Here is a 27,081-nt window from a genome sequence, read left to right as displayed (position 1 = left end):
AAAACTACAGCTACCAGTTATTTGTGTACTTTTGTCTGCTCTTGGTAGTTTTGTTGTCTTATTTTGAAAAACATACATACTTTGTGTCCAGTGGGCAGATCTCAGGGAACCCCCCCTCAACCTGGAAATATAACCAGGAAAACCAAAACTGGGGGCAAAATAGGTGTTTTCAATAATCTAAGGAAATTATATATTTCATGGTTAAATCATGCCAGTCTGTCTTAGACTTCATCTTCCTTCTTCTCTCAGCCAAACACTGGGGCGTTGCATGTCAGTGCCCTGTTTTGTTTTAAAAACACCCTAAATTATTGTATTTTTAAACATCTCACCTTTTTCCTGCCCAATTACTTACAAAAGATCTCACACAGTCCCGGCCCGGCTTCATCTGCGTTTGTACATTTGTGTATATATCTATATCTATATATCTATAGATATAGATATATAGATATCGGTGCTTCGTGGTGTGTATATATTTTTGCTTTTCATGATCAGCGTTGTTTATGTGCTGCAGTGGCATATGCATTAGGTCAAGCACTGGTGTTGTAAACCCTAAATATTTACATTTCTCCAATCTAACTGAAGCACAACCAAAGCTATCAATGCATTTAATATAAATCTTTGCCAAACTACAAACCACAGGAAGCCGAGCGGTCAGCTGGCCCTTCTTTTCCTGCTCCGTGTACAGCGTGTAACAAGATAGCGCCAAAGCCCGTCGTCTCTTTGTGCTGTACCTCGCATTTTGCTTTAAAATAGTGTCACAAATGTGTCTATGCTCTCATTTGTATCTCATATCTGTATTTTGCAGTTGTAGCACTTCTCCTGCTTTTGCACTTGACAAAGTTGAATAAAGAGTTTGACAGCTGAACTGTGTCTAATGACATAAGATATGCAAGTCATACCCCCCCCTCCACCCGCCCTTTTTCTACAGGTTTAAGTTCTCCAATGAAGTGGTCACGAATTTCAAACCTTTTTTCATGTTTTTCACATTTTTATTTCACACACACACAGAGTTGCTCACAAACACACCCTGCTCTCAAACGTAGTGTTCTTTACAGCTTTACCGATGTCGTGTTGCACATCAGAAGCATGGTTAGACCTAAAAAGTGCAAAGCGTTAGCATTTTGAAAAGTATGCAGAAATGACTGCCTTCACATATTATATCTTCATCACAACATAAGCCTTTATTATACCGTGAAGCGCTTAAGTTTTCCAATACAAAGTTCCAATTGATTGAAGTCAAAATCAGTGTTTTGTCGTAAGACTAAACTCCCCTCTGCTCTTAAGGCAGGCGTGTATGCGTGTCTGCAGTTGTGTGTGTAAGTAAGTCTACCAGGACAATAAATGTTAAACGAAATCGGTGAAATCGTCGACCGTCGACACCAGTCTCTTCCTCTGCCCAGAGGCTTCTTGACTATGTGCTTGAGTCTGCTGGAACGACTTGTTCTGCGTGTGTCCTTGGGTCAGAGAGATGCCGGGAGTCGAGCGGGACTGGATATCTTCCTGGGCCTGAGCCAGAGCAAAGAGACAGGCAAGATGGATTGATATTTAAAATAAGTAAAGAGCAGAGTCAGCGATGAAGAACAACCTCTTCTTTGTTTGTGTGCTTTCTTACCCTTGTCCTAATCCTCTTAATGTGGCGTAACCTCGCCAGCCACTTGGAGGCATAAGCATCAGAGGGGTTGGCTCTGTACTGATGCACCAAAGAGGCCATCTGCGGGTAGACAAAGAAGTGTGTGTGTGTGTGTGTGTGTGTGTGTGTGTGTGTGTGTGTGTGTGAGAGAGAGAGAGAGTGAGTGAGTGAGTGAGTGAGAGAGAGAGAGAGAAAGAGATGAGGGGAAGACTTACATTTGCATGCAAAGCCATCTGTCTGACTAAGAGTGGAAGGTTGCGGTCTGAAACGATTTTTGCCACCGTTGTGTCGACTAATCCTTCCAGGTCTGAAAGAGAGAGCAAAAGACGGAATACAAGAAAAACTAAATGTAGAGTTGCAAAGAGAAAGACCGAAGCGATCGGCTCACCTTTGCGGCCCTGGAGAGTGACCAGGTTGCATTCAAAATCCAGTGGTTTTATGATGACTTCTACAAAGTTAAACTGGCCCTGATGGGAGGGAGGGGAAAAAAAGATTTGCGTCAAAGTCCCGCAGATTTCAGACGTGTATGCATGCGTGTGTGTGCGCATGTACCTTAATGGTGCCTAGTTTGTACTCCTCTCCAGAGTCATTGTACACCACCATGACAAAATCATTGCCGATGTGACGCTTTTTGTTGCAGCAGCCTTTGTCGCTCTCCTTGTTTGGCATCAGCGTGGCTATGTGGAAGATAGCTGCAGAGACAGGATTTCATTGATAACAAATAATGACTAAATGATCATGAATATGAATATATCTCTTCCCTGTCTCACACACACACACACGCTCACCCTGCATGATGTCATCATGCCAGCAGTAGGTGAACTCTCCATCGTCTCCGTACTGGTCGAGCCCTCCGAGGAAGATCTGGTCGGGATCACAGTCTTTCAGATGGATTAATTTGCCCAGGCCCGTCAGGAAGGCAGCGTAGCGGTTCGAACCGTACTCATTTGACAGGATGGCGACCTCATTGCTGACCTGAAGAGAGTGCATAGGATGAAGTCAGATACTATGGGATTAATCTCATACTCAAATAAGACACTACGTCTATGTTCTTGTGCTCTCACCTGACCAGCTCCGACAAACACCACTCCAATCTTATGCGTGTCATAAGGAGGCATCTGGTCCAGGACCTTCACAGCGCGGTCAATCACCTATCGCAGAGGATAAATACTGTAAAGGACACTGGAAGTGGCACTGGAACAGATTCCAGGTCAGCCGTAGCAGTCGACTCACCTGAGTTTTGGGCAGCAGCAGAGGCTTGTTTGCTTCGTTTCCAAAGAAAGGAGAGTGGTACAGCTGGAGGAACACGAAGCTACAGGACACAAAAAATACATTTTGTGACATTTTAAAGCAAACAATTTTATGACTTTTTCATTTTAACACTATACTATGACTTTTAAAGATAAAACGATGAATTGTTTACATTTTGGACAGATTGATATTGAGTGACTTGTGACTTGACTGGTTGGCAGAGACAACAAGAGAGTTTGTGCAAGTCTTGGATTACCTGGGGCTCAGTCCAGAGATCTTCTCGGTGTTGCTGGGTCCAGGTCGACTGTGGTACGAGTCCCTCTCCGTCCTCCTCTCCCTCCTGGAGGAGGGAGCCGATACCGAGATGGTATGACCCCGGGGTCGATGGCCTCCGCTCGGGGAGATCGGTCCGGGTTGTGCCGCTGTTGGAAACTCCAACCTCATCCTTGCGCCTCCACTTTGAGATGACACTACACCTGGGCTTTCACTTCCTTGACTCTGACCTCCCAGTCCATCCCCTCCTGTGTTTCCCTCCACCTTCTCTTTCTCAGTCTGGGGCTGCTGGGGCTGCCTGTCTGAAGGTGCTTTGGGCCACGATGCGTCTCCTGGCACAGAGTCGGAATCAATAGCAGCCTTGGAGAATGCTTCGGGTAATGTCTGGAGCTCCGGCGAGGAGCTAGACTTGTTAAGTCCATGACCCTGGGACTGAGTGTGGGTCTGGAAGGGAAGTTCGGGCCCCTGGCTGCCTGGGGTGGAGGGTCCCAGAATGGGCTGATCGATCGGAATCGCTCCCTCGCTCACTTCCTCCAGCGTCGACTTGTCATCATCTTGACTGGAGGTTGAGGACGACTGGAGGAGAAAGATTAGAGGAGTTGATTTTAAAACTGAAAAGGGAAGACTTTTAAGGACCATACCTGTGAGTTTAGGCTGATTAGCTAATTGCTAAAAACGTGCAAAACCACAGAATAAAAATGTTGGCTGTGCTGGCATTCCCTTTATTAAACCCACTTTTAAAGAGTGCAGGTGACAATGAATCTCTTATCAGCCGATAAAGAAACAACAGATGGAGTGGTGGTGGTGGTGAAACCCAAATTTCATATCTTGGAGAGACAGTACAGCCAAAAAAAGCCATGTGTATTAGTCTGTAGTGTTAACCATGCAGTAGCACACATGGCCGTAGATTCAAGTCAGGGTGCACCTACTACCTACCCTGCTTAGCGTTCCAGGCGGGGGGGTCTTTGTGAACTTGTCCGCAGACATGAAGATGGGATCAGACGTCATTGGCTCAAACTCCTCACTCTCTAGCCAGTCAGGTGGGGTGTGTGCTGTGGTGGCTCCTGACCCCTCCTCCAGCACCACCACAGAGTCTACAGCAGGACACAGCAGCAACCATGTGGGTTATAGGTGGATAGTTACACACTCGTGAAAACTGATGTAACCCCCCCCCTACCACACATACACAACAACGTTATAAAAGGCATGCGCAGGTGTAAGACTCCCACAACAAACATCAATGATTTCAACACAGTAATTTTGACACATCACACACATTCCCTCTAAAAGTCTAAATCGTAGTCAAGTACAAAATGAGTGAAATTAATCATGGAAACATGACACAGAATCAGATGAATCCACATTGATCAAACAAACTCAAAAGGCAGCCAGAGAAACGCACACGAATGCAAATGAACAGACATTAAAAGATCATGACCGACAGCAAGTCCAGAGAAAAATCAGAGATAAAGACGGATCTATGCAGCAGGCAGGATCTATCAGTTACTTCATTTCGCCATCAAGACACATGCATCTGGTTGGTTATCTCGGCCCAAAAGCTCCGCAGCTACTGCAACAGCAGCCCAGACTAAGTCCTGCATCTCCCAACTAACACTTTCTCTCCACGCAGAGAGGAAGGAGACCACACAACTGGGTGTATTTGACACTTGGCCGTCAAAACTGCAGCTCTGAAAATGTCTTCGTCTCCCTACTGGTCTACCAGTAAGGCAAGGAAAAGGGTATTAGTTGGATGAGTTCTGGGCTTTCCTGTTGACAACACCAAAGGGTCGAAGGTTAAACAGTCAACCCGGGACTAAATTTCATTGACGGAAAGTTAGAGAAAATGATCAGGAGTGAAAAACAAATCATGGAGAGAGAGTGAAGAAATGAATCATGATAAGTGACATTGGAGGCATGTTTTCAGCACCTCTTGTCGAGGCGCCTCTCTCCCCGTGTTAATAGAAGACTAATAAAAAGCAGAAATGCTAAATTCCTTCACTTGCACAATTCCGAGTATAAAGTAGCAGGTATTTTTGCACAACAGTCTCATCTGTGGCAAGTGTGTAGGAGCGGACGTGGACAAAGAAACTCCTACACATCATTATCTCACAAGTAAAGGAATAGATCGACATTGTGGGGAAGAGAAATTCACTTTCTAGCTATGATGGATAGATAAGTCCTGTTCCACCGCAACATGCCGTTTTAACACTGTATTGTGCAAGTAAGAAGAAATAAACTACACCAGGAGTTTTCTGGAGGGGGGCACACATGTGGTGGACGGTACCTGCCCAGGAAATGCTCCTGTGCAACCTGCCGGGGACTGGAAGGCCTGGGGGGTCAGAGCCCAAACCCAGAGACCAGAGAGAGCTGCCCACTGCAGTCGGGACACCAGAGGACAGGTCGGTGGCGCATGACGCCACATAACACACCGGAGCCAATCACAAACCAGCATGTTGGTGAGGATGAAAAAACATGAAGACAAACTAATCAGAACAAGGGAAGAAATCTCAAAGGCAGTGAGAAAGAAAGAGAAAGAAAGAGTGAAGAACAAAGATGGATTGCTGAGGTCAATGAAGAGAAAGACTGAAGATGAATAACTGGAGGCAGGTGAGCCCCAGAGGAGGAGAGAAAATGAACAAAACACTGGACATCACTGAAAAGCAGGCTTCTGCAAAAACAAAAGACATTTGTCTGATAAACAGAAAGCAGTGAACTCTGACAATCAAAGACCTGAGCACATCCAAGCTGGCCTACAGATCATCTTCAGGTTCAGTATTTATTGGGCTCTTAGCCGAGTCCATTAAATGGGACCAAAGACAGGTAGTCAGGCGGACAGGAGGGATGCGTTCATGCATAACATTACATTCATTATGGTTTTCTGTTCTGTAGCTAAATATTCTGGTGGTACTGTTGTGTTTATTTGACTGAAAACACAAGGCATTGTTGTGATCTCAACATTTTGGTGCAGTTAATCTGCACTGATCAATTACAACTACCAACACACATCAAAACACGACATCAACTTGGGATCGTTCTAGCTTTCTCTCCCCAGACGGTGACCCACCAGTGTTTGAGCGTTGGATCAGGTTTGCCTTCGCTCCAACGCTGCCCTGCGTTTGGGTTAGCGGCTCGGCAGCCGGGGCCGGTGCTGGAGCAGCGGCGCTGGCAGGAGCGCTGGCTGTCTGGGTAGGAGGCTCCTTCACTCCCTCCATGGCCATGAGGACGGTGGAGAGCTCCTGCAGAGGCATGTTGCCGAGCTCGGAGGAGAAAGGACTGGGTGGGTTCTCCAGACACATCAGCCAGCTTGTGTTACCTGTGTAATGTAAACTATCTTTTTAAGTTGCCACTTTTATTTTTGTCATCTTCATATGGTACTAAAGCTGCAAGCGGTCTTCAAGCTAGCTCAGACATGCAACATTTGTGGCTTCTCTGCTGAAAAGCACTGCATTCAATGAGAAATGTGTTCAACTGATTTTAAAATGCAGCAAGTCCTAAGAAAATAGTTTGAACACTCAAATCTATAAGGATTAACTGAATAAAAAACCCTGAAATGACAAAGAATAAAGCACACTACATGTTCTCTGGTATGAATTAGTAACCTTGCGCATGTTTCAAGTTACTGCAACTTCATTTTCACATTGTCCAGATCCATAAAGCACCTGGAATGCTTCAGAAGTAGTCCGTGATATTGGTACTTAAAGTCAATTTGTAGTTAACTGGTCGGGTCTTAAATAATTAAGACAATAATAACTCAAATTACAGACTCGTAGTTATATGCCTTCAGCAATCAGTAATGTTGCAGTATCAATCCATGTCTGTCAAACATGTAATCACTTCATCACTTCATCCCGTTAGACAACGGCAGTCGCCGGCACGGGGGCATAATAAAAACCAGAATCTCACACACAGCTAAACCTTCTTTGAATGACAACGATCCTCAGAGACTTGGTGATCATTCATTTGTTGCTTTTGTTAAGTGCCGTCTGCCTACCGGACGGTCTCCGTATGAAGATCTCGGCCCAGCCCTGTGTGAGCATGGGGATGAACTCAGCCAGGCTGGGGTTGTTTTTGAGAGGAGAAGGAGGAGGAGCAGACGGGGCAGGAGAGGTGGAGGAGGGAGGACCCAGAGCATCCAGGGTGGAAGCAGAGGGGGGAGAGAGTGGCGCAGCCAACTCCCCCTCAGAGGGGGACACCAGAGGACTGAGACTCTGAGCGGGACCGGTACGAAGAGCGTGGCCACCTGCAACGAGAGAGAAAGGTCGTCAACATCATTATTCATCAGCTCTTCTCCTCACATTAAATGCAGTTTGAAACAGCAAGCTCATCTTATAAAATCTGACAAAAGATTCTTATTTTTATCACAAAGGTCAGCTTTATTCAAACATGTGTGCTGTTGACGCTAAGATACACAAAGCCCAAAAGATTAACGTCATTGAAGTACACAGTTTGAAGTTATGCATAGAAGATCACAGCCAAGACGTCCAATGTTGCAAGACAGCAGGGAGGCAACCTATTTTGCATGCTCTTTAAAAGATGTTTCAAAAAATGTATTTCAGAAAATAACATGCTGCAGTTTGTATAGTTTTAGGCATTTTATTATTGTCCCACAAACATTAGAAAGTTCTCTTCGACACCAAAACCATAGCTGGTGTCTGAAATGATGAGGTGGGAGTATTGTGGGATGTTCCAAGTCCCGAGACCTCGCGTTACCCGTCAAGCAGCTGACGATTTATTACCTGACATGGAGCGGACCCGTATGCGTGTGGCTCTGTTGTGCTGTTGGCTTGACTGTGACTCCAGTTTGGCTGGAGCTTCTTTGGTGATTCGGGTGTGTAGTGATGGATCTGACCTGCAGGACCAGGTGAGAAATATGATGAAAAAAGCAGCTAAAAAGACTGAAACTCTACAGCCATGCTCGCAGCTCTGTAAAGGTGTGTGTATTTAGCTAGATGCTAACGTTCACACGATTACGACGACAACATGTTCATGTTTAGCAGATGTAAAGTTTGCCGTGTTCCTCATCTTTAGCATGTTAGTGTTTGCTAGTTACTTAGCACTTAACACAAAGTACACCTGAGACTGATGGGTATAAACTAAAGTACTGTACAAGTTGAAATGTTGACTTGATGATGGCGCTGAATGAAAAATCAAAGAATGGCTAAAGTTATTAGAATTTATCCTCAAGATAACAATATCTGGACCACATTTCATGTCGGTCAGGACTAAAGATGTGGACAGACATGACAGACATGGCCGCCCTAGAGCCACAACTAGTGTGGCTACATATCAAAGAATTTCTTTTGTCACTTTCAGCGTTCGTGTGAGCGTGTGCTTCACCTCGTCATTTCCCCTCCTCCTCCCAGGCGTTCAGCTATGTCGAGGCCCAGCAGCGCTTGCGCTCTGACCCCTCCTCCGGTCGTTATAGTCACCAGCTTGTTGCCCACAAGCCAGGTCATACTGCGCCCCCCCGCCAAAAGGAACTCTGCGATGGGAGACCTAAGAGGAGAAAAGAGATAAAGGTCATGACCGCTACAGCGTTGCAAAGTGCCATCCATCATACAGACATACTGATTAAAAAGAAACAGAAGTCCTTGCACACCTCTTGGGCAGGGCGGAGAAGTTGGAGAAGACATATCGTGCCATCATGTCCAGACAGGTCTCTGTGAGCTCCAGGTGGACAGTCTTTAGCCCCTCGTCTGCCTGAGTCACCGCGTTTTCGTCGGCGGAGCCCAGACTGCAGGTGGTGGTCGAGGTCTGCATCCTGCAGGAGGAAACGGAGAGAAAGTAAAAAACAGCGAGAAGGACAGAGGTGGAGGAGGGAGGCACGCAGGCTTTAGATATAGTTCAACATGTAATCAGTGCACAGTCACATGCAAGCTCGGGATATACAGACACAGAGAGGAAAGCAGAACGTCACAAAAAAAAAAAAAATCACCAAAGTTTCTGTTGGTATCGCATGCAGCACAATGCATCCACGTGTGTATAGAAGCAAATGCACCAACAGATAAACGGAGAACTTAGACACACACACTGGGACGTGGTATAAGTGGCTTCATAAGCTGTGATACGACACCCGGCACTATGGTGCAACACGTTTTGATGATAAATAAACCACAGGATTGCAGAGAAACCAGCAGGTAGAAGCTGTGTGTGAGTGATTGTGTTTAACTGAAAACTAATGTCTTTGCTGAAGCCAAATTTACGATACTCTGGGATGACTGAGCCCAATTGTGATGTCTCTGTGGAGAGTAGAGAAGGAAGGTAGACTGTTTTCATGCCTCACCGTCTCATGAAGTAAACCAAAGAGAAGGTAAACAAGGGAACTAATGAGACAGAAAACAACCATGTAAGAATATAGAAAGAGAACGATGCAACAGGAACATCCGTCCTTGGTGGAGCCATCATGGAGAACAGTTAAGCGTTTGTTGTGTGAGCCCTGGAACTATCTCAAGTCAACATAAGATGCACATTGTAAGAAAGTAACTACATCTGAGAGATTTAAGGATTCAACAACAAACCTCTCACTCAGACCAAGTCCCAGCGTGTGAATGAACAACCACACCACACATTTTGTACTTACCATTCTTCTACACTTCAATGTCTAGAGGTACTCCAAACAACATGACCATGAAACTCTCACGACCTACCATACCACACAAAGAGTGTGTTCACTGCTTTCTGATATTGTTGATCACATATTAAGCTGAATATTATGGAATTTATAAGGCTTTGCTGTTTTTAAATGCAGGTGCAGAACAAATGTATGTATGTGGGAGCGTCACAACACAAGCTCAGCTAAACAAGGATAAGAAAACTAAATGTGTTTAGGGTCATTTCTCCATATCACATGGAGTTAAGCTTATATACCTTAAAGTCTAAAAACATGGTCATGTTGTCTGAACTGAAACAAGTGTTCACCAGAAAACAGGCTTCAATCCAACTCATCACCTCAGAGACACAAACTGTTTGAGAGAATAGCAGATCTGCAGCCATTCAGCAGTTTAAGCAAGTTAAACAGATCCACACTGCAGTTGTTCGGCATGATAAAGTTTCATGTGCCACTCTGAATTAAAATGACAAAATACTTTAAAGGTTTAAAGGCTTTTGCTGCCGTCTGTTGGGCAGGAGGGGTATGACTTATTAAATATAGTGGCGCTGCAGCCACAACTGCAATGTTAGATCATACATCTGACAAGCATAGATGTACAGAGAGAGAATAAAGGTATGAAGATAAGTCAGGCAGAGAGAGAGTGTGTGTGTGTGTGTGTGGTGATATGAATGACTTGATTTAAAAGCTCAAATCTGTCCAGCTAGTCTTAAAATACCACACTAGGAGATTGCCAGGGTCTTAGCAGCACAGTGTATGTTTGTCAGTGGAGCGAAACAAAAAAAAATGTCAAGCAAGCAAACGAAGCTGTTGTCCTCATCACTGGCCGAGGAAGCTAAAGTGCCCTCCCACCAGGAGAAGGGAGTTGTGGGTTGCGGTTGTTGTCTATCCCTCCTGCCATTCATTTGTTGTTGGGCCAATCAACACCAGTCAACAATGCACCCAGCAAAACAAAAATAATTAATTCAAATTAAACTTGGATGAAAATAAAAGCAAAATTGGTGTTAAGGCAAAATCAAACACGTTTTCCGATGTCCTCTGCAAACCGTGCATGCAAAAGCAAACCATGAAAACGAAATTTAAAGCAGCATGTGTTTGATAGCAGCCCAACACAAACCAAAAAGGTAAGACACACAAACCTTCCTCCAGCATGCACCACCCGCTCCAGGTGTCCCCGGCATCAAACCACCCCAACACCCGCCCAACGGACCCGCAAGACAAAGACCCTACACCCCGTCCCATGGAGGAAGCGACAAGTGTTTGGGTTGTTGTTGTTGTTGTTGTTGTTGTTTTTTGATTGGTTACCCAGAAGGATCTTCTCTAACCTGCGGACCGCATGTTCGGAGACACTGATGCTGCGGGAGCGGAATGCATCCATGGCTGACAGATCCCTCAGCTCTTTAACTGGAGAGCTGCTGCTATTGGCTACCGCTGCTGCCGCCTTCGCCACTTTTGCTGCCCGCAGACTGGGCGGTGATGAGTACCCATGGCAAACAGGCGAGGGGAACAGGCCCGGGTCGACGATATGGTAGCGGTGGGCAGTAAGGGGGTGGGTCATCGTGAGCGTGGTTTTGGAGTGTGGGGAGAGAGTACGGTGCATGGAGGTGTACCAGGAAACAGCAGGAATTGGCACCAGAGCAAAGGGCACATGCCACGCAGGGGGTGGGGGGGGGGGGCACAATGAGATCACAGGAGAAGGGAGGGGCCAGGAGCAGTGTAAGAGGGATCCAGGATGACACAACCACCCCCCCAAAACCACAACGCAACCAATCGCAGGATGCAGGGAAGGGGGTCAAATGAAGAATTGAAAGAAAACAAAACAAGGTGAAAATTAACAGCAGTGAACACTATGAATCAGATTACAGGAGAGCGGAGTAAGAAAAAGAGGATTTAAAATAAAAAGGATAAACATCAACTAAAAAGGAAGAAACAGAGAAGCTACAGCAGAGCGTAAAACAGCTTCTGCTACTCAGAAATGAAAATACACACAGAAAGTATTCAGGAGAGCAACAAAATAAACATTATTTCACACAGCAGGTACATAGTGAAGCCAAGGACCAGTACAGGAGAAGTAAAGTAGTAGGGATGGACTCAGCACAGGCCTGAATAAATGGAAGTTAAAACAGAAGAAAAAAAACAAACTGAAAATGAAATGCTGGATTAAACCTGAGGGCTGGAGCACAGCAAGTCTGGACTAAATACACCAACGGAGCCCATGAAGGACCCGTTATTGTACTTATCTGTACACTTGTAATTATTCATATGAAATCAGACATGCAGCCCTCCAACCCTACAGTGGGCTATGCGCAGCACAAGGCCAGAGCACTGGATGAATGATGACACGATATGGAACACTGAAAGTGGGTATTATATGGAAGATCAGTAGGAACTGATGTTAGCAGAGGCACCATGTATCACTATGAAAAGCTGTAACGGGGATAGTGCTTGATTGCAATGACATCAAGGGTGTTAGGAGCTTTTTTTAAATAAACCATTGGGCGACCCAACCAAGATTGAGGGGATTTGGGGGGAAAGAAAAGACGTAATTGCACAACAGAGGAGGAGAAGGGATTTATTAAAAGGCTGCAATCTCTGGGCAAAAAAGCCAAAAAATACGAATATAAATGGGAAAGCAGTGAAATAGATTCTTTAGGGAACGGCCCCGCAGAGTGTAGTGTGGTCTCAAATTACTTTATTTTGGGTCATCATAATGTCCACTGTGGAAATATTAGTTCAACGAGGATAATTCCTTTTTTTAGAACACTTCTTTTGTATGAATACACAGTAATGTGTTTTTATCATGGCTGAATCTCTCTTTCATCCTCTTTTCAGTTGGCGGCAAAACTGTGCATCACAGCAAACACCTGTTACAGAGTGGTGCAGACACAGTCCAGTTAGTCTGCCGAGTTTCAGTTGGTTAAACTTCCGTTCGGTCCTCCTCTCTGCGATCGCCTGTACACCGTGTTGTAAGCGAGTTCCTTTGGATGCTTTTATCGCAGCTCATCGGGGCGATAATGACACGGACAACAAACATTCACACCATGTACAGATGAGGATGACGCCTTGCTGAGAAAAGCTTCCTTACACCTCTGTGTGAAAGTGTGTATTTTTCTTTGTGTGAATGTACAGTTTGTATTTACTACGGTCATAAACAAGTCAGATGGTGAGAAGTGACAGCAGGAGAAAGAAAACCAGATAGATCTTTCCCAATGCTAATGCTCAGTGTGCACTTCTATATGCTACAGGTGGTGGTGGACACAGTAACACAAACATCTGGATAATATAATGCAATCCACTAAAACAGCTTTAATCACTACCACAGGGAGGAATGAAAAACCTCTGGGTGCCAACAAAAAATGCCAACTGTCGGGCTGTTGCCTTAGATTATACTATACTATACTATACAGGTGTTTGTGTCATTTTGTCCACCCCATGTCATTCAAATGAGCAGATGTGAGTTTTTGAAAAATCGCGGTAGGAAAAGAACCAATTCCAAAATGTAAAAAGCATAAACGACAAATAAAACATACTAATGATCACCGTGGCACCCTGTGAGGAGTCACTGCAACCATCACGCCACAGTACCGGTCATGCCGAGTCACCCAGTACCTCGGAGACCCCGACCCTCTTACACAACAACGGCCGTGTGTGGGAGCTGCTGGTTTGGATGTCTGTATGTGTGTGTACATATACTTTACCTCTTGGGCCTTTCATTGAGACTGGTGCTTCGGGCACGAAAGGAACTCTGCTCATGACCGTCATCGAACGGCAGCAGAGCGTTGGAACGCAAACCCTGAACACACAGACAAACGGTGTAAATATGAAGATATTTAGGTGCAAAAATGAAATCTTCAAACTACTCCAAATAGTGTCCGAAACGGAAAGACGAGGCTCATTCAATGTACCAGATTCCCTGTTATGGGGAAACGTCACAGGTCTGCAGTTTGTTTTAGGAGGCTTTAAAAGGAACAGTTTGACATTTTGGGAAATGCACTCATTCGCTTTCTTGCCGATAGTTTGATGAGAAGATTGATTTCATGTCTCGTATTAAACATGAAGCTGTTGATTGATTTCCACGTATGATTTATGCTCTGGTACTTTCCCTCAGTACTGTGTTGTTTCTCATCTCTGCCTCTCTTATTTACATGTGTAGACAAGTCTGATGTTACATTTCAAAATCAAAACATCATAAATAAGCCGGTACGGGTAAGTGGGAACAGACCTTTGTGATGTACTGAACAAAGTCCTTGCGGAAGGGGAGTCTGCAGCGTATGAACCACATGGCGATCACATGATGGGCCAGAGACACGATGTACTGGTTGAACCTGACGGAAATGGAAAAAGACAAAAACAGGTCAGAGTGTGTTTGTGCGTTAGAGAATACACACGTTGGTGTGTGTGTGTGTGTGTGTGTGTGTGTGTGTGTGTGTGTGTGTGTGTGTGTGAGAGCACTTACTTGGAAGGGTTCGTGTAGGGTAGAGAGATGGCGAACACGCTGACATACTGCTCAGCCACAAAGTTGGCATACAGATGGGGCAGGCGTACCAGAGCTATGACACAGAATAGAAGAACAAACACCTTGAACATTCAACAAGGAAAACTTTTAACAAAAGCACTGAAGAGGTTTTCAGAAAGGATTTTGGTGCTCACTGGAGAGGAACTCGAGCATAGGAGATGCCATGGCAACAGTTGCAGAGATGTGGGTGAGCTTGACGATGAGAGCCGGGAGGAGCTTGATCATGATGTCGGGCATCTCCACGGTGCACATCGTGAGAGCCACCACACACTGCTTGGCACAGCGGTAAATGAGGCCGGTCTCGAGGCATTGAACCAGTTCTCTCTGTAGAGGGGAGAGGAAATGAACTAAAGTCATTCCAGCATGGAAATAACTGCTTCCATGTATGTGTGTGTGTGTGTGTGTGTGTGTGTGTGTGGCGTGTGTGTGTGTGTGTGTGTGTGGAGGGGCTGGTAAACGTGTGTGGTATACCGACACCAGCCATAACGGGATGCTGTTGCCCAAATGTGGATCTTCAGTGAACCCAACATACAAGCTTCAGAACATCCTAGAAACCGGTTAGTTATGCCGACTATTACTTTCTACGGACCATCGCTTGTACCTGTCTCAACTGCTCCAGGTAGTTATGGTAGGAGGTGATGGCTGTGAGGACAGGAACCACCGCCAACTGAACGTCAGTGCGAGAAAACCCCTCTGGGGTCTTCTTCAGACGCTCCGAGATCAGCCGATCCGTCACCTATACGAGCACACAGAAAAAGAGATGAGCAACTTATAGAACAGTGACATTTTGTCATGTGTACGCAAGCAAATTCACACGTGTACAGACTCGCAAGTACAGATTTTTAGTGCACGTGTCTTTGATTGCTCTACCATGCAGCAGAGTGTAGAACAGAGCTGGTCCAAGCTGCAAGGGGATGTGAGCAGCAGCACTTTGTACTGCAGCGTCCAAGGCAGCTTGTCGAGAACCAGCTTCAGCACCTTCCAATCGTTCTCCTACAAGAGAAAAATTAACCATATCTGATGCATTTAAAGATAGCAGGGTAGTCACTGTTACAAGTGTGTGGAGTGCAAAGTAATTAGCCACAAAGGGGGATAAACAGCAGACACAATGTTGTACTCTGTAGCTTATCTGTAAGCTGGATAAGATGTTGTGTGTACCATCTTGAGGCACTGCAGGAGCACGCTGAAGGCCGGTGCGTAGGGCAGGTAGCCCGAGCGTATGGATCCTGTTGAAGCAGGAGGAGCAGTGGGGGGAGCAGGGCTGCCAGCGGGAGGAGACGTTGAACCGGCAGGCTTCTTTTCACCCACACGCTTCTCTGGCTCCCTGAAACAACAACGGACACAATTAACTTAGAACAATAGTTCAAATCTAGTTGACTGGATTATAACGAGCCAAACAGATGCAGGTCAGAGCTGCGAGTGCGTCCCCACCCTGTGTCACAGTAGCAGTAAGGGCTGAACCTCACGGCTCGGTCTTTGTTGGGGACTCCGAGACGGTGAAGAGAGTCCGCTCGCATCATCAGGAAGAAGTCAAACACCTGAAGGAAGGAATCAAAGTTAAAAGACAAAGAAGTTGCATGTACGAATGAATGGAGTAAGACATACACAAATATCCCCCCTTACCTGTAGTCTAATACTGGAAGCGATAGCTGAACTGTACTTGTTCTTGTAGTGAAGCTGCAGGTGGCTGATAAGCAACTCATATACGCGACTGGCGTGAGCGGCTGGTAGGCTGTAAAGCTTGCTCTGCCAGGAGAGACAGAGATGAAGGTCATTCACCAGATTCATTACATTTCTCTTTTAGATTCACCGAACAGGGAAATGTTCTTTCAACCGCAACGCAGGAACAAAAAAAGGTTTTCAGTGCAAGGTTTTTCTGCCTCCGGACAATTAAAAAAAGTTTGTTAGTATCAAAACAGATATCAAGTTTGTAAGACATAAGAACAATACTGCGTATTCAAATTTCAGATCCTTTTAAACTCTTTCTCTGAAATAACCTCTTAACATCAATCTTTATGTCACTTTTGTGAATCCAGCCCTCATGCGTGTACCTGCAGGATTTCCAGCAGGCCCAGTATAGCAGTCCTGATGTCCTCCATAGGAGACTCTGCTGTGGGGTCTCTCTCGGAAACCTCTAGGGGCCCTGAACACAGCAGAGAGCGACTGGCCACCTACACAGACAGAAAAAAAAAAAAAAAAACACTGAAATGACCTTATCGAGGCTGGAATTGACAGAATTAAATTACCTCATCAGGGTTAAAGTGAGACAACGTGAACGTATGTATGTGTGTGTGTGTGTGTGTGTGTGTACCCGCTCAATGATGTCCAGCAGGCTGGTGAAGTGATGTGTGTTGCAGCCCTCAGCGAGGTCCACCAGGAGCTGGGTGGCCTGCTTTCGGACAGCAAGGTCCCGGTCTTCAGCGATCACACCGAGCTGGGGGATCACCACCATTTCAATCAACTCATCCTGGAACAAGTCAAAGAAGAAAATAAAGAGTTTTTACCACACATCTGTCAACAACAGTTAAACAGATATGTTACAGACATACAATAACAATTACAGTGACAGCAGACTTGACAGTTCGTAACGATGCAAATATGCATGTGTGCGAGCGCACAGACCTCGTAAAGCTGTCGGTTGGTACTGAGAACGAAGGACAGGATATGAAGCACCTTGATCCTTATCACGCTGCGAGTCTCGTTCCTTTCAGAGAGACATGGAAGAGAACAGGAAGGATTACAGCACAGCAGAGATGGGGTGATACAGGGGTCCAGGTGTAACAGAGAGAGATGTTAGACATCATCACCATCATCTTTATGTGCATCCTACCTGAAGAATTTCTCCATGAGGCGGTGAAGGCTCTGAATCCAGCCGTCCTTGGCTGGCTGGATGGACTGGGCCCTGTATGAGATGAGGGTCAGCACTGACGCATCCTGTCACACAAGATTAAGATTTAGAAAAGTAGCAGCAGTATGTTAGAGGACCAAATGACGACACAGGGTGACACCAAAGGGACGGAAACTCAAAAAACACTAACGGGTCTCTTGTCAGCACATTTCTCCACCAGACTGAAGAACTTCTCTGTTGAGCCGTGGTAACCGTTCTGCTCGTACAGCTCCTCTACCGTGGTCAGCAGCTCATACACGATGGCCTTCAACTCCGCACTGCCTATCGTCTGTGACGACAGATGAGACAGGCCACTTGGTCAGAAAAACAACGGGTATTTTAATGTGTGTGTGTGTGTGTGTGTGTGTGTGTGTGTGTACATGTGCAGTGTGTGTGTGTGTGTACCTGGATCTGCTGCAGCAGTCGCTCTATGATTCCCAGCAGGATGTCCCAGGTGACCACCTGCAGCTCTTTGCCGTACTTCTTGATCAGTCTGGTGATGGAGAGGACGATTTCATAGGACACCACCTCATTGGCACACGACATGGCCTGAGTGGCAGAAGTCAGACAGCAACAGTCATCACAACTGATTTATTACATTTATAGTTTCAAGTACAGTCTTGTTTCTTTCATTTAGTCATTTTTCATGTATCTTTACTTTATTATTGTTCAACTAGGGGCGAGGCAACAACTGTTAAGTCACAAAGGAAGATCTAGTGACAGAGCAATCTTTGGACAGAAAAAGATACAACTCTGTTCTTAAAATGTACATTATTCATTGACAATATCAAAAGCTGAAACAATTAATCAACTAATCGATACGTCGGACCACAGAACATGCATCTGCAGCAACTTTGATTATTGATTTATTGTTTAAAGGACCAATGTGTGCGATTTAGTGGCATCTAGGGGTGAGGTTTCAGTTGCAACGGACTGAATACCTCACCCCTCCCTTTCCAAGCTACAACTACAAGCACACGCCTACTGGTAATGAATGCATGGACTGTGTGTGTTTTACCTTGTAGAAAGATGGTAGAACAAGAGTAGGGGTGTTTTTGAGGGCGGGGAGTCTGTGTGCGCCCCACAGTGCCATCCCAACAAAGAATACAGCTCCTCTCAACAGTGGTGCGTCCTCATTGTACACTCTGGTGGAACGTTGCAGGTAGTTAGACAGACACACATAACAGGAGAACCATACCCCCCATCGCAATGATATATGATGCACCGCGAGCTCTTAAACGGTTTAATACCTCTCCTCCATTATGCGGCACATGGTGTAAATGGCACTGTGGCCGAGGTGAGTCCCCAACACCTTCCTCATCAACTGCAGGAGCCCAGAGCAGCACAACAAACAACAGAGGAGAGATGGTCAGAGGAGGCGGTTATGAATAATGTTCTTTTGCATCAGAGCTTTCAGATAAATGAAAGTGTTTGTGTGTGCGTGTAAATGTGTGTGTTCTCTCACCTTCCAGCAGGATTCACAAAACTCCTTGACGTTGACAGTACGACAGAGTGTGATGATGAAGACAGTGAGAGAGTCTGAGGGCAGGCAGTTGTAACACACCACTGCATCCAGTACTTGTAGCGCCACCTGGACACAACCACACAGACAAGTAGCACATACGGCAGCAGATCAGAGCATACGCAAAGGCCTGCAGTCCAACCATCTTGGCATAAATGTAATCAGCACTATACAAGAGTCGTGCTGTCACCTCAAGACATCTGCAGGCTTTCACTGTTCTCTAATCGTGGAAATGTTGCACTCAGCATGTTTCAAAACCTGTAGATAACTGAGGAGTTTAGCACGTTACTGCAAATCAACAACCCAGACCCACAAACATGCACTCTGCTAACATTTGAGAGTCAGAGAAACACCCGATGAAACAACAACTCTTCCCTCTGTGCCTCACTTTGCTATGACGACATGGTGCTTATAAATACACATTAAGCAAACATGGTATTCATGGTTATAAGTAGGACCACACAACTTAAGTAGAATGAACCGTTTGATTTCAGGTTATTTGACTATTAAACATTTTCTACATTTACTGTAAGTAATGGCTTTGGACCAGTGTTTTTGTACATTTAAAGTTTGGAAAGTTCTTACATTATTTGTTGGACCTGTGAGCCTCTGAATGACTTAATTGGCTCAGTAATGCATCTTATTACCAGAGAAGAACAACAGTAACTTTACAGCAGAAAAAGTCTAAAAAGAAATCTAAAAACTAAAATGAAGAGAGAAACAAAACAAATGCCCACCTCGATATCTGTTGAAGAAGTTGTTCTATTGCACAGGAGACAGATTTTCCTTCAGAGAGCACAACAGAAGAAGCACAAACATGCACGTTAATAACATTTTCTGGGAAAGAGAAACAGTAGTGTGTATGTCTGTCTGTCTGCGTCTGACTCACTGGACCATGACGGAGACATTTTGGTCCAGGTAGCAGCTGTTGAACTTCACCAGATTTACGAGAACGTGGAGAAAGTCAGAGGTGAGACCTATGTCCATCCACAGGAGGACAAAGCGTGCTGGAGGAGAGGAAATAACAGAGCAAAGAATAATAGGTGTGTAAAGAAACGGTCATTTTACAATGACAAACATTGCTACAACAGTGGTTCATATTTGCTTGAACAAATACAACTAACTAGTACCCAACCTAAGACCACACAGATTTCTTAAGTCAGTTTATTTGTTGTTGTTTTGTACCTATGTCCTCTTCCAGGTAAGTGATGTCTTTCCCATTCTCAGTTAAGGCCTTGAAGACTTCCAGCCTATCAGAGAGGTCCTCATTGCACGGCTGGTAGTCTCTGATCACATTGAAAAAGTAGGCTCTCAGAGGCCCGAGCCGCTCACCCTTCAATGAAACAATGAGCATGACTACATGAACTATATTCACATTTGCTTGTGTGCATATTGTGTCTGTATACCTGTCCGTGTATAATGGCCCTCAGCAACTGCAGGACAGCATGTCTGGCCTCAGGTGGCTGCTCTGGAGTCAGCATATCTTCCACAGCTTTCCATACGGCCTCCACTGCATGCTAAAACAACACACACACACACACACACACACACACACACACACACACACAGATTTAGACAAACACAGACGGTAACACATACCGCTGTAAGAAAAAAAAAAGAAATGTCACAACCGTAACAGACTCACTTCCTCAAATTTTTTGGTTTTGGCAAGATCACAGACGTGGTTCATCATGCGAACACGGTTGCTCAGACCGCAGTCCGGCTGGAGCTCCTGAAAAACATCAAAGAAGAGACGAAGAGGAAAGGCCATGACACGAAGCAAAGCATGATGGGAAAAATAAAAAGCATGGTGAGTTTGAGTGTGCAAGAACATGCACAGACGCTCATCTCTTCTGCACACCTTGATGATGTCCGTCGTAATGATGAACTCTGAGGGTCTGGTTTCACTCTGTTTGCTCAGGGGCCGCGGGGGTCCCAGCCCAAAGATCCCCTTCACCTTGTCCCTCAGACTCTCCTTGCTTGGTTGTTTATTCATGGCCCAACCTGGAGGCTTGATAGTCTACACAGGCTGGGACTGACGGCTGCCTGGAGAAAGAGCGAAACGCTTTCAGGAAATGTTGCATCACAGTTAGCTTGGATGACTGCAAAGCAAAAGCCAATACCTTAAAGGTTAGATAAAGCACGCAAAATTACAAACACGTTGAATTATTGCAGCAAAATCACTTCAGCACACGTAACTGTTTGACAGTTGCAATGGAGAGCAGCAGGTGTGCGTCAACTTCTTATTCCCTCATTTCTGGGACATTCACATCCTCGTCTCTTTGTTGTTTTAATCAAATTCATTGACATTTGGACAGCGTGACAGGTGATCTTTAAATTTTTCGTAAAGGTCCACCTGCTTAGCAGAAACACAAAACTTTGACTGAAGCCACTGCCGCTCCTGTTTGCATGTGGGAGCGGTTTGCTGATTTCTGTGTTATAAAGACGCTGCTTATGTATTACCATGTTATAGTTGTTTTGTATTACTGTATTTTATTGTACGTTTACCGCTGTTTGTATTTAGTATTTCGGTTTTATTTTAGCTATGGACCTTCTCTTTGGGTCCTTAATCAAAGTATTATTATTATCCATGATGAAATAAATCTATCACAAAATAGTGACATTTAGTCTCTGCATTTAACCCATCCTAGCATCAGGAGCATTGAGCAGCTACTAAACAGAGCCCGGAGAGCAGTTTGGGGGTACGGTGCGTTGCTCAAGGGCACATCGGCAGTGCCCAGGAGGCGAACTGGCACTTACCAGTCCTCTCTCCGTACAAGCGTGTCCCTCCAGTTTCCACGGACTGAGCTACTGCCTCTCATGAGATTTGTCTCAGCCTTTGAAAGTCTGAAGTCAGACGTGTGAAATGGCACCTCTGCTGTTCTTCAGTGAAGGCTAATGCTTCAAGTGCATTCGTTTTTCTATAACGTTGGCAGATATGGCCTTTTTCCCCCCAGATGAAGTGATCCACTCTTCAATTAAAGGACCGAGGGAAACCACGATCATACATTTATATATATATTCTCATACAAGGGTGCATATTATTGTACTGTAACTCTAAGTCTGTGTGGTGGATATTGTCTTGCCGCTGGCACAGGACCAAACAGAAAGGTGGTGGCAGCATTTCACTGCCTTTAAATCTTCAACAACACACTTTTATTACATTATGCATGGCTGCATCTAGACACCGCTGGAGGGAAACTCAGTTTTAAGTGTCCCACTTAGTGTTATTCGGCAGGGACGTTTGGAGTCCCGGTCTGTAATTGTGTAAACTCGGGGGGCAGGTTTGGGGAATCTGCTGTCATGTGGACTTGACAGAGGGGAGGGCAGGGGAGCAGACAAACAACGACTGCTCTGTTTCACTTCAACAACAACAACAACAACAACATCCGCGTCGGTGCAAGGTGGCCTCCGACCAGAGCAAACTACATCTGTGGACACGTGACAACAGAAACTTTCTACGTTATAATTAGGAGAAATATGCCCCATGGCGCTGTTGAACCGTTAGCTACGCTTTACAGTCCCTGTCATGAGCTAGCATTCCTCTGTGGCATTCAGGGTCTGGTAGCTTTAAAAAAAAGAAAAAAAAAACAACATGTCCTCTCACCTTGTTGGAGACGAGTCGCTTCCGGTTTCATTGAGTAGCAGCTTTGTCCTTAAGCAGCCAACAGAGCGGTCTGCGTCTGTCCATTGGCACAACTCTGTGTTTGCTGCTGAAAGCTTGTTCTCGTCCAGGCTCAGTCCTCCATTCCTACACCGGATGACACGCTAGTGATGTGACAGGGGCACTTCCTTTAAAAACACGTTTATTACTCTTACTGATGGGAAATGTAGTTCCAAGCAAGCTAAAGCCCCTTTAGTCTCAGTTTATTGATCATGACAAAATATCTACACAAAAGCAAGACACTGTTCTGTTCCCAATGTCCTTGTAAAACGGCTTACTAGTCAAATAAGTATGTTACTCAAGCCTAAAACGTTACACAACGGCTACGTTGACTGGCAGCTAACTACGTATGCTAACGATGCTGAAGTTGGTTCCTCATTGGAGTCCCGAGCTGCACTGTCGCCAGGCTGCCTGCGAGTGGAGCTTTGAGGTAAAGTTCAGTTCTTGTAACTGTATTGCTTTGAAGCACTAAGTTTTGTTGTGTTACTGGGTTTCATGGTCTAGATAACCATAAGCAAGATGCATTAAAGTATTGCTGTGAACAGAATGGAGAGACACATACATTTTGGATGGTTAGAAACAACTAAATAGTACCCAAACCTATTTATATACCTTTCAACCGCCTCATTGGTGTAAACACAACATGTAAATACTCCAGATAAATGTGTCTGTTTGGGGAATATGTGGTTTTTGTGATCATGAAGAGACACTGTCCACTGTCCTAGATATTAAATTACATGATTCTGAGCCTTGGTTATTTAAATTGTCATATTTTGCAGAGAAGTTTAGAAGGTCAATGTTATTTATTTCTGTTTCTTGGAATTTAGTAAAAGCTTGGAATAGAATAAAAAATACCAATTCACACTGCATGCCTGTTGCAGATCTGGTTTATTTCAGTTTATTAATATCCTCTTTATATCCCACAGGTATATCTCCTAGTAGCATGCAACACGGTGAGCTCTATTATCTTACTGCTAATATCTTAGCACATTTTTATATTTAAACTGTACAATTCCGTTGTTGTCGTTGTCAAGACGCCCTCATGGTAATCTAAATGAATCGTGTAACTTTTATAATGTCAATTTACTCTTATTGACATAAATACATAAGCCTTCACTGATTTTTGTTGTCATGTTGCCCCCCCCCCCCAAACAATTGTAAGTTGTTCTCAAATGCAAAGCCAACTTTAGTTTATCATATGTAGCCTATAATTTAAATTTTATATTTTTTGTAATTCATTAAACAGTAATCATAACCCTCTAATCGCCTATAACTTGCTGTTGCATTATTAATGCTTTTGATACATTTGAAATTTAAAATATGTAATTGTAATCTATTTATAATAATAATAACAATATAGCGTTGTTGTTATTATTGTTATCATATTTTTTGTATTATTATTGAAAATGGTAGTAGTATTTCCTTTCATGTATTCAAAAGGGGATTAAACTTTCCTGGTCCCCTCGTGACCAGAAACTTCCAGTGAGAAACCAACTTTAGGTCGATCAAAATGCTTCACGTCCGCTGCAGCACGAGGGTCTTGTCATGTAGTCCCGTGCGTTACTATGACCTCTCCTTACTTCATGCACAGCAGGTCTGTTATTACGCGGAGCGGTGAGCAAAATGCCGCGAGCTCTCTCCGGTCCAAACTTACCGACAGACGGAGTAATGTGGACCCAGTCTGCTCTGTGGCTGTGAAGGTGAAGGTGGAGGAAGAGGAGGAGGAGGCGAGGATCGTTGCGCAAAGACCCTCCTCGGCCCCCTTATCAACGGGTAATGTTTACGTTAGGCTACTAACGTTAGCTGAACACTTGTCATATTATTTAGAAATGACACACAGTTAATTTAAGTACCTCCTCGCGGACCACAACCACGCACGTGTTGCTACGTCGCGTGTTTTCTTTCTGTATAACCATGCAGGGTGAGATATTTCTCATCCTCTCTCCTGTGCTCATTCAGGGGGCTGCCAACCAAAAACAGGAACTTTACCACTGTCTTCACACAGCCGCAGGAAGAGACAGGTAAAAGTGGAATACGAGAAGGATGAAGGTGTTACACCTGTGAAGACTGAACACTGGGAACCTCCCGACTGGAAGAAACAATTGGGATACATTCGTGAGATGAGGAGCGGCCGTGATGCACCTGTAGACAACATGGGAGCAGAGAAATGCTACGACCCAGAGGCTCCTGCACATGTAGGTGTGGTTTAGTTGTTGTTTTTTAAAGCCTACGTAATAGCTCAAATGTATTCATCTTTTTCCTTCTACTGTTGGCACAGGTGAGACGTTTCCAGGTGTTGGTTTCCCTCATGCTGTCCAGTCAGACCAAGGACCAGGTGACGGCAGCAGCCATGCAGAAGCTCCGCGCTCACGGCTGCACCGTAGAACATATACTCACCACTGATGATGAAGCGCTGGGGAAACTCATCTACCCTGTCGGCTTCTGGAGGGTAATGCAGAAGTCTTTTTATATCCTTCCACATTCTCACCTTCCTTCTTTGTTTTCGTTTGTGCACCTTATTGAAGGGTTTTTCCTACATTTCTTCTCTAGACTAAGGTGAGGTATCTGAAGCTGACATCGGCCATGCTGCAGAAAGAGTTCGCAGGGGACATCCCAGACAGCGTGGAGGGGCTGGTCCGCCTGCCAGGAGTTGGACCCAAGATGGCTCACTTGGCTATGGACATCGCCTGGGACCAGGTGTCGGGCATCGGTGGGGACACACTCCTGAAACATGCACGATCACTTACAAGTCAAATGTAATAAAAGAGGTCTGATGGAACAGCGTGTGGACTAGGTGTATTTAACATTTACTGTTTTGTAGAAAGGCAAATCTATATGTGTGTGCGTGCCCTCATTCATAGTGTTGATTTATTTTTTTTTTGTCTAGGCGTGGACACACATGTGCATCGTATCTCCAATCGTCTGGGCTGGCTCAAGAAACCCTCCAGGAACCCAGAGGAAACACGCAAGGCCCTGGAGGAGTGGCTGCCCAGGTACTGGCATGATTAATTCACTACTAAAGATTGGATGAGACTGACCTATAGGTACATATACAGCACATCATTGACTGGTGTTTGATAGGAACTCTTCATCACTTTAAGTGTTGACTGATCAACAACCAATCAATGCAGGTTTATTGTAAGCTTGTGATGTTCCTGTCTCACTCTGTCGTAGGGAGCTGTGGAGTGAGATCAACTGGCTGCTCGTGGGTTTTGGTCAGCAGGTTTGTCTCCCCGTCAGCCCGCTCTGCTCTGTGTGTCTGAACCAGTACAGCTGTCCATCCGCCCACAAGATCTCTCCTACGAAGAGACCTAAAGCCGGATCCCCGCGGTCTCCAAAGCCAACCTCCTCCTTCACAGCAAAAACTGAACCTGAACAAGAATCCACTGTTAAACGTGAGAGGACAAAGAAGGAGCCACTGCCCACACCTGTTTCCCCCACAGCACAGAGAAGGAGGCTAAAAAAATAGGGTTAACCATTGATGTAGTTCTCCCATAAGTTTTGGTCTGACTCAAGACTGAATGTATATATGTACAATAAAAGTTCAATGTATTCGCACACACTGAAAACTTGCATCTAAGCAAAACATCACTGTGAATTAAGGTTCAGAATATACATGTTTAGTATTGTATTTTGAGGTTTTCTTACACTATAACTTCACTGTTTACACTTTATGAGATAACATATTTTTCTACTGCTGGTGTTTCATTTTTTATTACCAAATAAAACAATATATGTACTGAGGTCGTGTTTAAAGTTTGTCCTTTATTCCAGCAGAGCGAGTTTACCTGGTGCAACAACCGTAAACTCATTTATGGCATTTTAATATATCAGAATGGGAAAGAACCCAAGTGACGCAGTGAAGAACTAAAGTGATTAGTAGTTTAACCACAGACTATTCATAAAGAACATGATTGAATTTGTGCAGCCAGCCTTCTTGGTTCCTGCTTAAAATGTAAAACATGAACTAAAAGTAATTAGAACATTCATACAAACCCTTCATACAACCCTAAGAACATCAATTATCACAGAGACTTTAAGTACTACACAGTGCCAGTACTTATTTGGGGATACTTGCTTACAGTAATAGGCCTACAGCAGGAAAACCACAGGTGTAATTAACAATAACATTTGCATCTTGTTAGGTCATTGCGGCTGACTGGCTGTTTGTGTTTGTCTCGCTACAAGCCAAACTAACTGATGTGGAAAAGAGCAGACATTAAAACACAAGACAGAGGCCACTGTAAATAAATGTGTTTAAGGATTTTTCCCACAGGTAACATGAAGTGCAAAAAAAAAAACCAGCTGTATCCAGTGGTAGAAAGTAATTAAGTGTATTTACTCTCTATTTACTTCTATCTCTTCACTATTTAAGAGCTATAGTTACTAATACTTGTCTATGCTTTTAATTAAGGACATGTTTGACAACCCTTGACTTTTACTTAGTTTTACTTAGGCTACTGAGTATTTTTATACTGCGGTACTTTTACTGAAGTACATGATTTCAGCTAAATTGCAGTCCTCACTAACATTTGCCTCGTGGGTGTCTCATCTCAGATCTAAATGTCAACAACACACACCCTCAAACTTGGCATTCCTGAATTATTTAGACTTATTTTTTTAATGGATAAATGCAAATAATCCTGAGCTCATATTTCATGAACCGTTAAATCCCCTTTTACGCAACCGTCCTTTCATTGATCTCCAGTGGAGACAGAAATAGAGGGCGGA

General features: G+C 44.6%; 2 protein-coding genes across 5 annotated transcripts; one reads left to right on the top strand and one right to left on the bottom strand.

The window, feature by feature from the left end:
* Positions 1-966: 966 nt before the first annotated feature.
* On the bottom strand, positions 967-24,076 carry tsc2 (TSC complex subunit 2). Of its 4 annotated transcripts, XM_031864827.1 has the most exons (43): positions 24,005-24,076; positions 22,294-22,437; positions 20,548-20,732; positions 20,332-20,418; positions 20,093-20,203; positions 19,872-20,019; positions 19,576-19,693; positions 19,424-19,472; positions 18,630-18,755; positions 18,415-18,488; positions 18,183-18,309; positions 17,570-17,713; positions 17,316-17,453; positions 17,108-17,211; positions 16,900-16,981; positions 16,589-16,744; positions 16,329-16,448; positions 15,901-16,023; positions 15,709-15,815; positions 15,436-15,601; positions 15,148-15,270; positions 14,879-15,013; positions 14,412-14,601; positions 14,218-14,311; positions 13,984-14,086; positions 13,460-13,554; positions 11,087-11,227; positions 8,754-8,915; positions 8,492-8,650; positions 7,891-8,003; positions 7,146-7,394; positions 6,219-6,467; positions 5,439-5,528; positions 4,091-4,248; positions 3,138-3,730; positions 2,864-2,942; positions 2,695-2,781; positions 2,419-2,605; positions 2,183-2,322; positions 2,019-2,097; positions 1,846-1,937; positions 1,613-1,711; positions 967-1,506 (listed from the first exon to the last, which is right to left on the bottom strand). In XM_031864827.1, exons 3-43 carry the CDS (start codon positions 20,680-20,682, stop codon positions 1,345-1,347), a joined length of 5,694 nt encoding a protein of 1,897 aa, XP_031720687.1. In that variant the 5' UTR covers positions 20,683-20,732; positions 22,294-22,437; positions 24,005-24,076; the 3' UTR covers positions 967-1,344. The 4 variants fall into 4 exon arrangements, with proteins under 4 accessions (XP_031720687.1, XP_031720686.1, XP_031720689.1 ...); XM_031864826.1 differs by lacking the exon at positions 24,005-24,076 and having other exon boundaries at positions 22,294-22,790; XM_031864829.1 differs by lacking the exons at positions 11,087-11,227; positions 24,005-24,076 and having other exon boundaries at positions 22,294-22,789.
* nthl1 (nth-like DNA glycosylase 1) lies at positions 23,840-27,053 on the top strand. The gene is made up of 6 exons (XM_031864849.1): positions 23,840-24,123; positions 24,310-24,545; positions 24,629-24,799; positions 24,901-25,060; positions 25,238-25,343; positions 25,525-27,053. The coding sequence occupies exons 1-6, from the start codon at positions 23,916-23,918 to the stop codon at positions 25,817-25,819; spliced, it is 1,176 nt and encodes a 391-aa protein (XP_031720709.1). The 5' UTR covers positions 23,840-23,915; the 3' UTR covers positions 25,820-27,053.
* The last annotated feature ends 28 nt before the right edge of the window (positions 27,054-27,081 follow it).

This window comes from Anarrhichthys ocellatus, unplaced genomic scaffold (assembly GCF_004355925.1).
Source record: "Anarrhichthys ocellatus isolate YVR2014 unplaced genomic scaffold, GSC_Weel_1.0 scaffold31, whole genome shotgun sequence".
In the NCBI taxonomy this organism is placed as follows: Eukaryota; Metazoa; Chordata; class Actinopteri; order Perciformes; family Anarhichadidae; genus Anarrhichthys; species Anarrhichthys ocellatus.
Note: the sequence above shows the minus strand (reverse complement) of the source record. Positions and strands in the feature narration are given on the sequence as shown.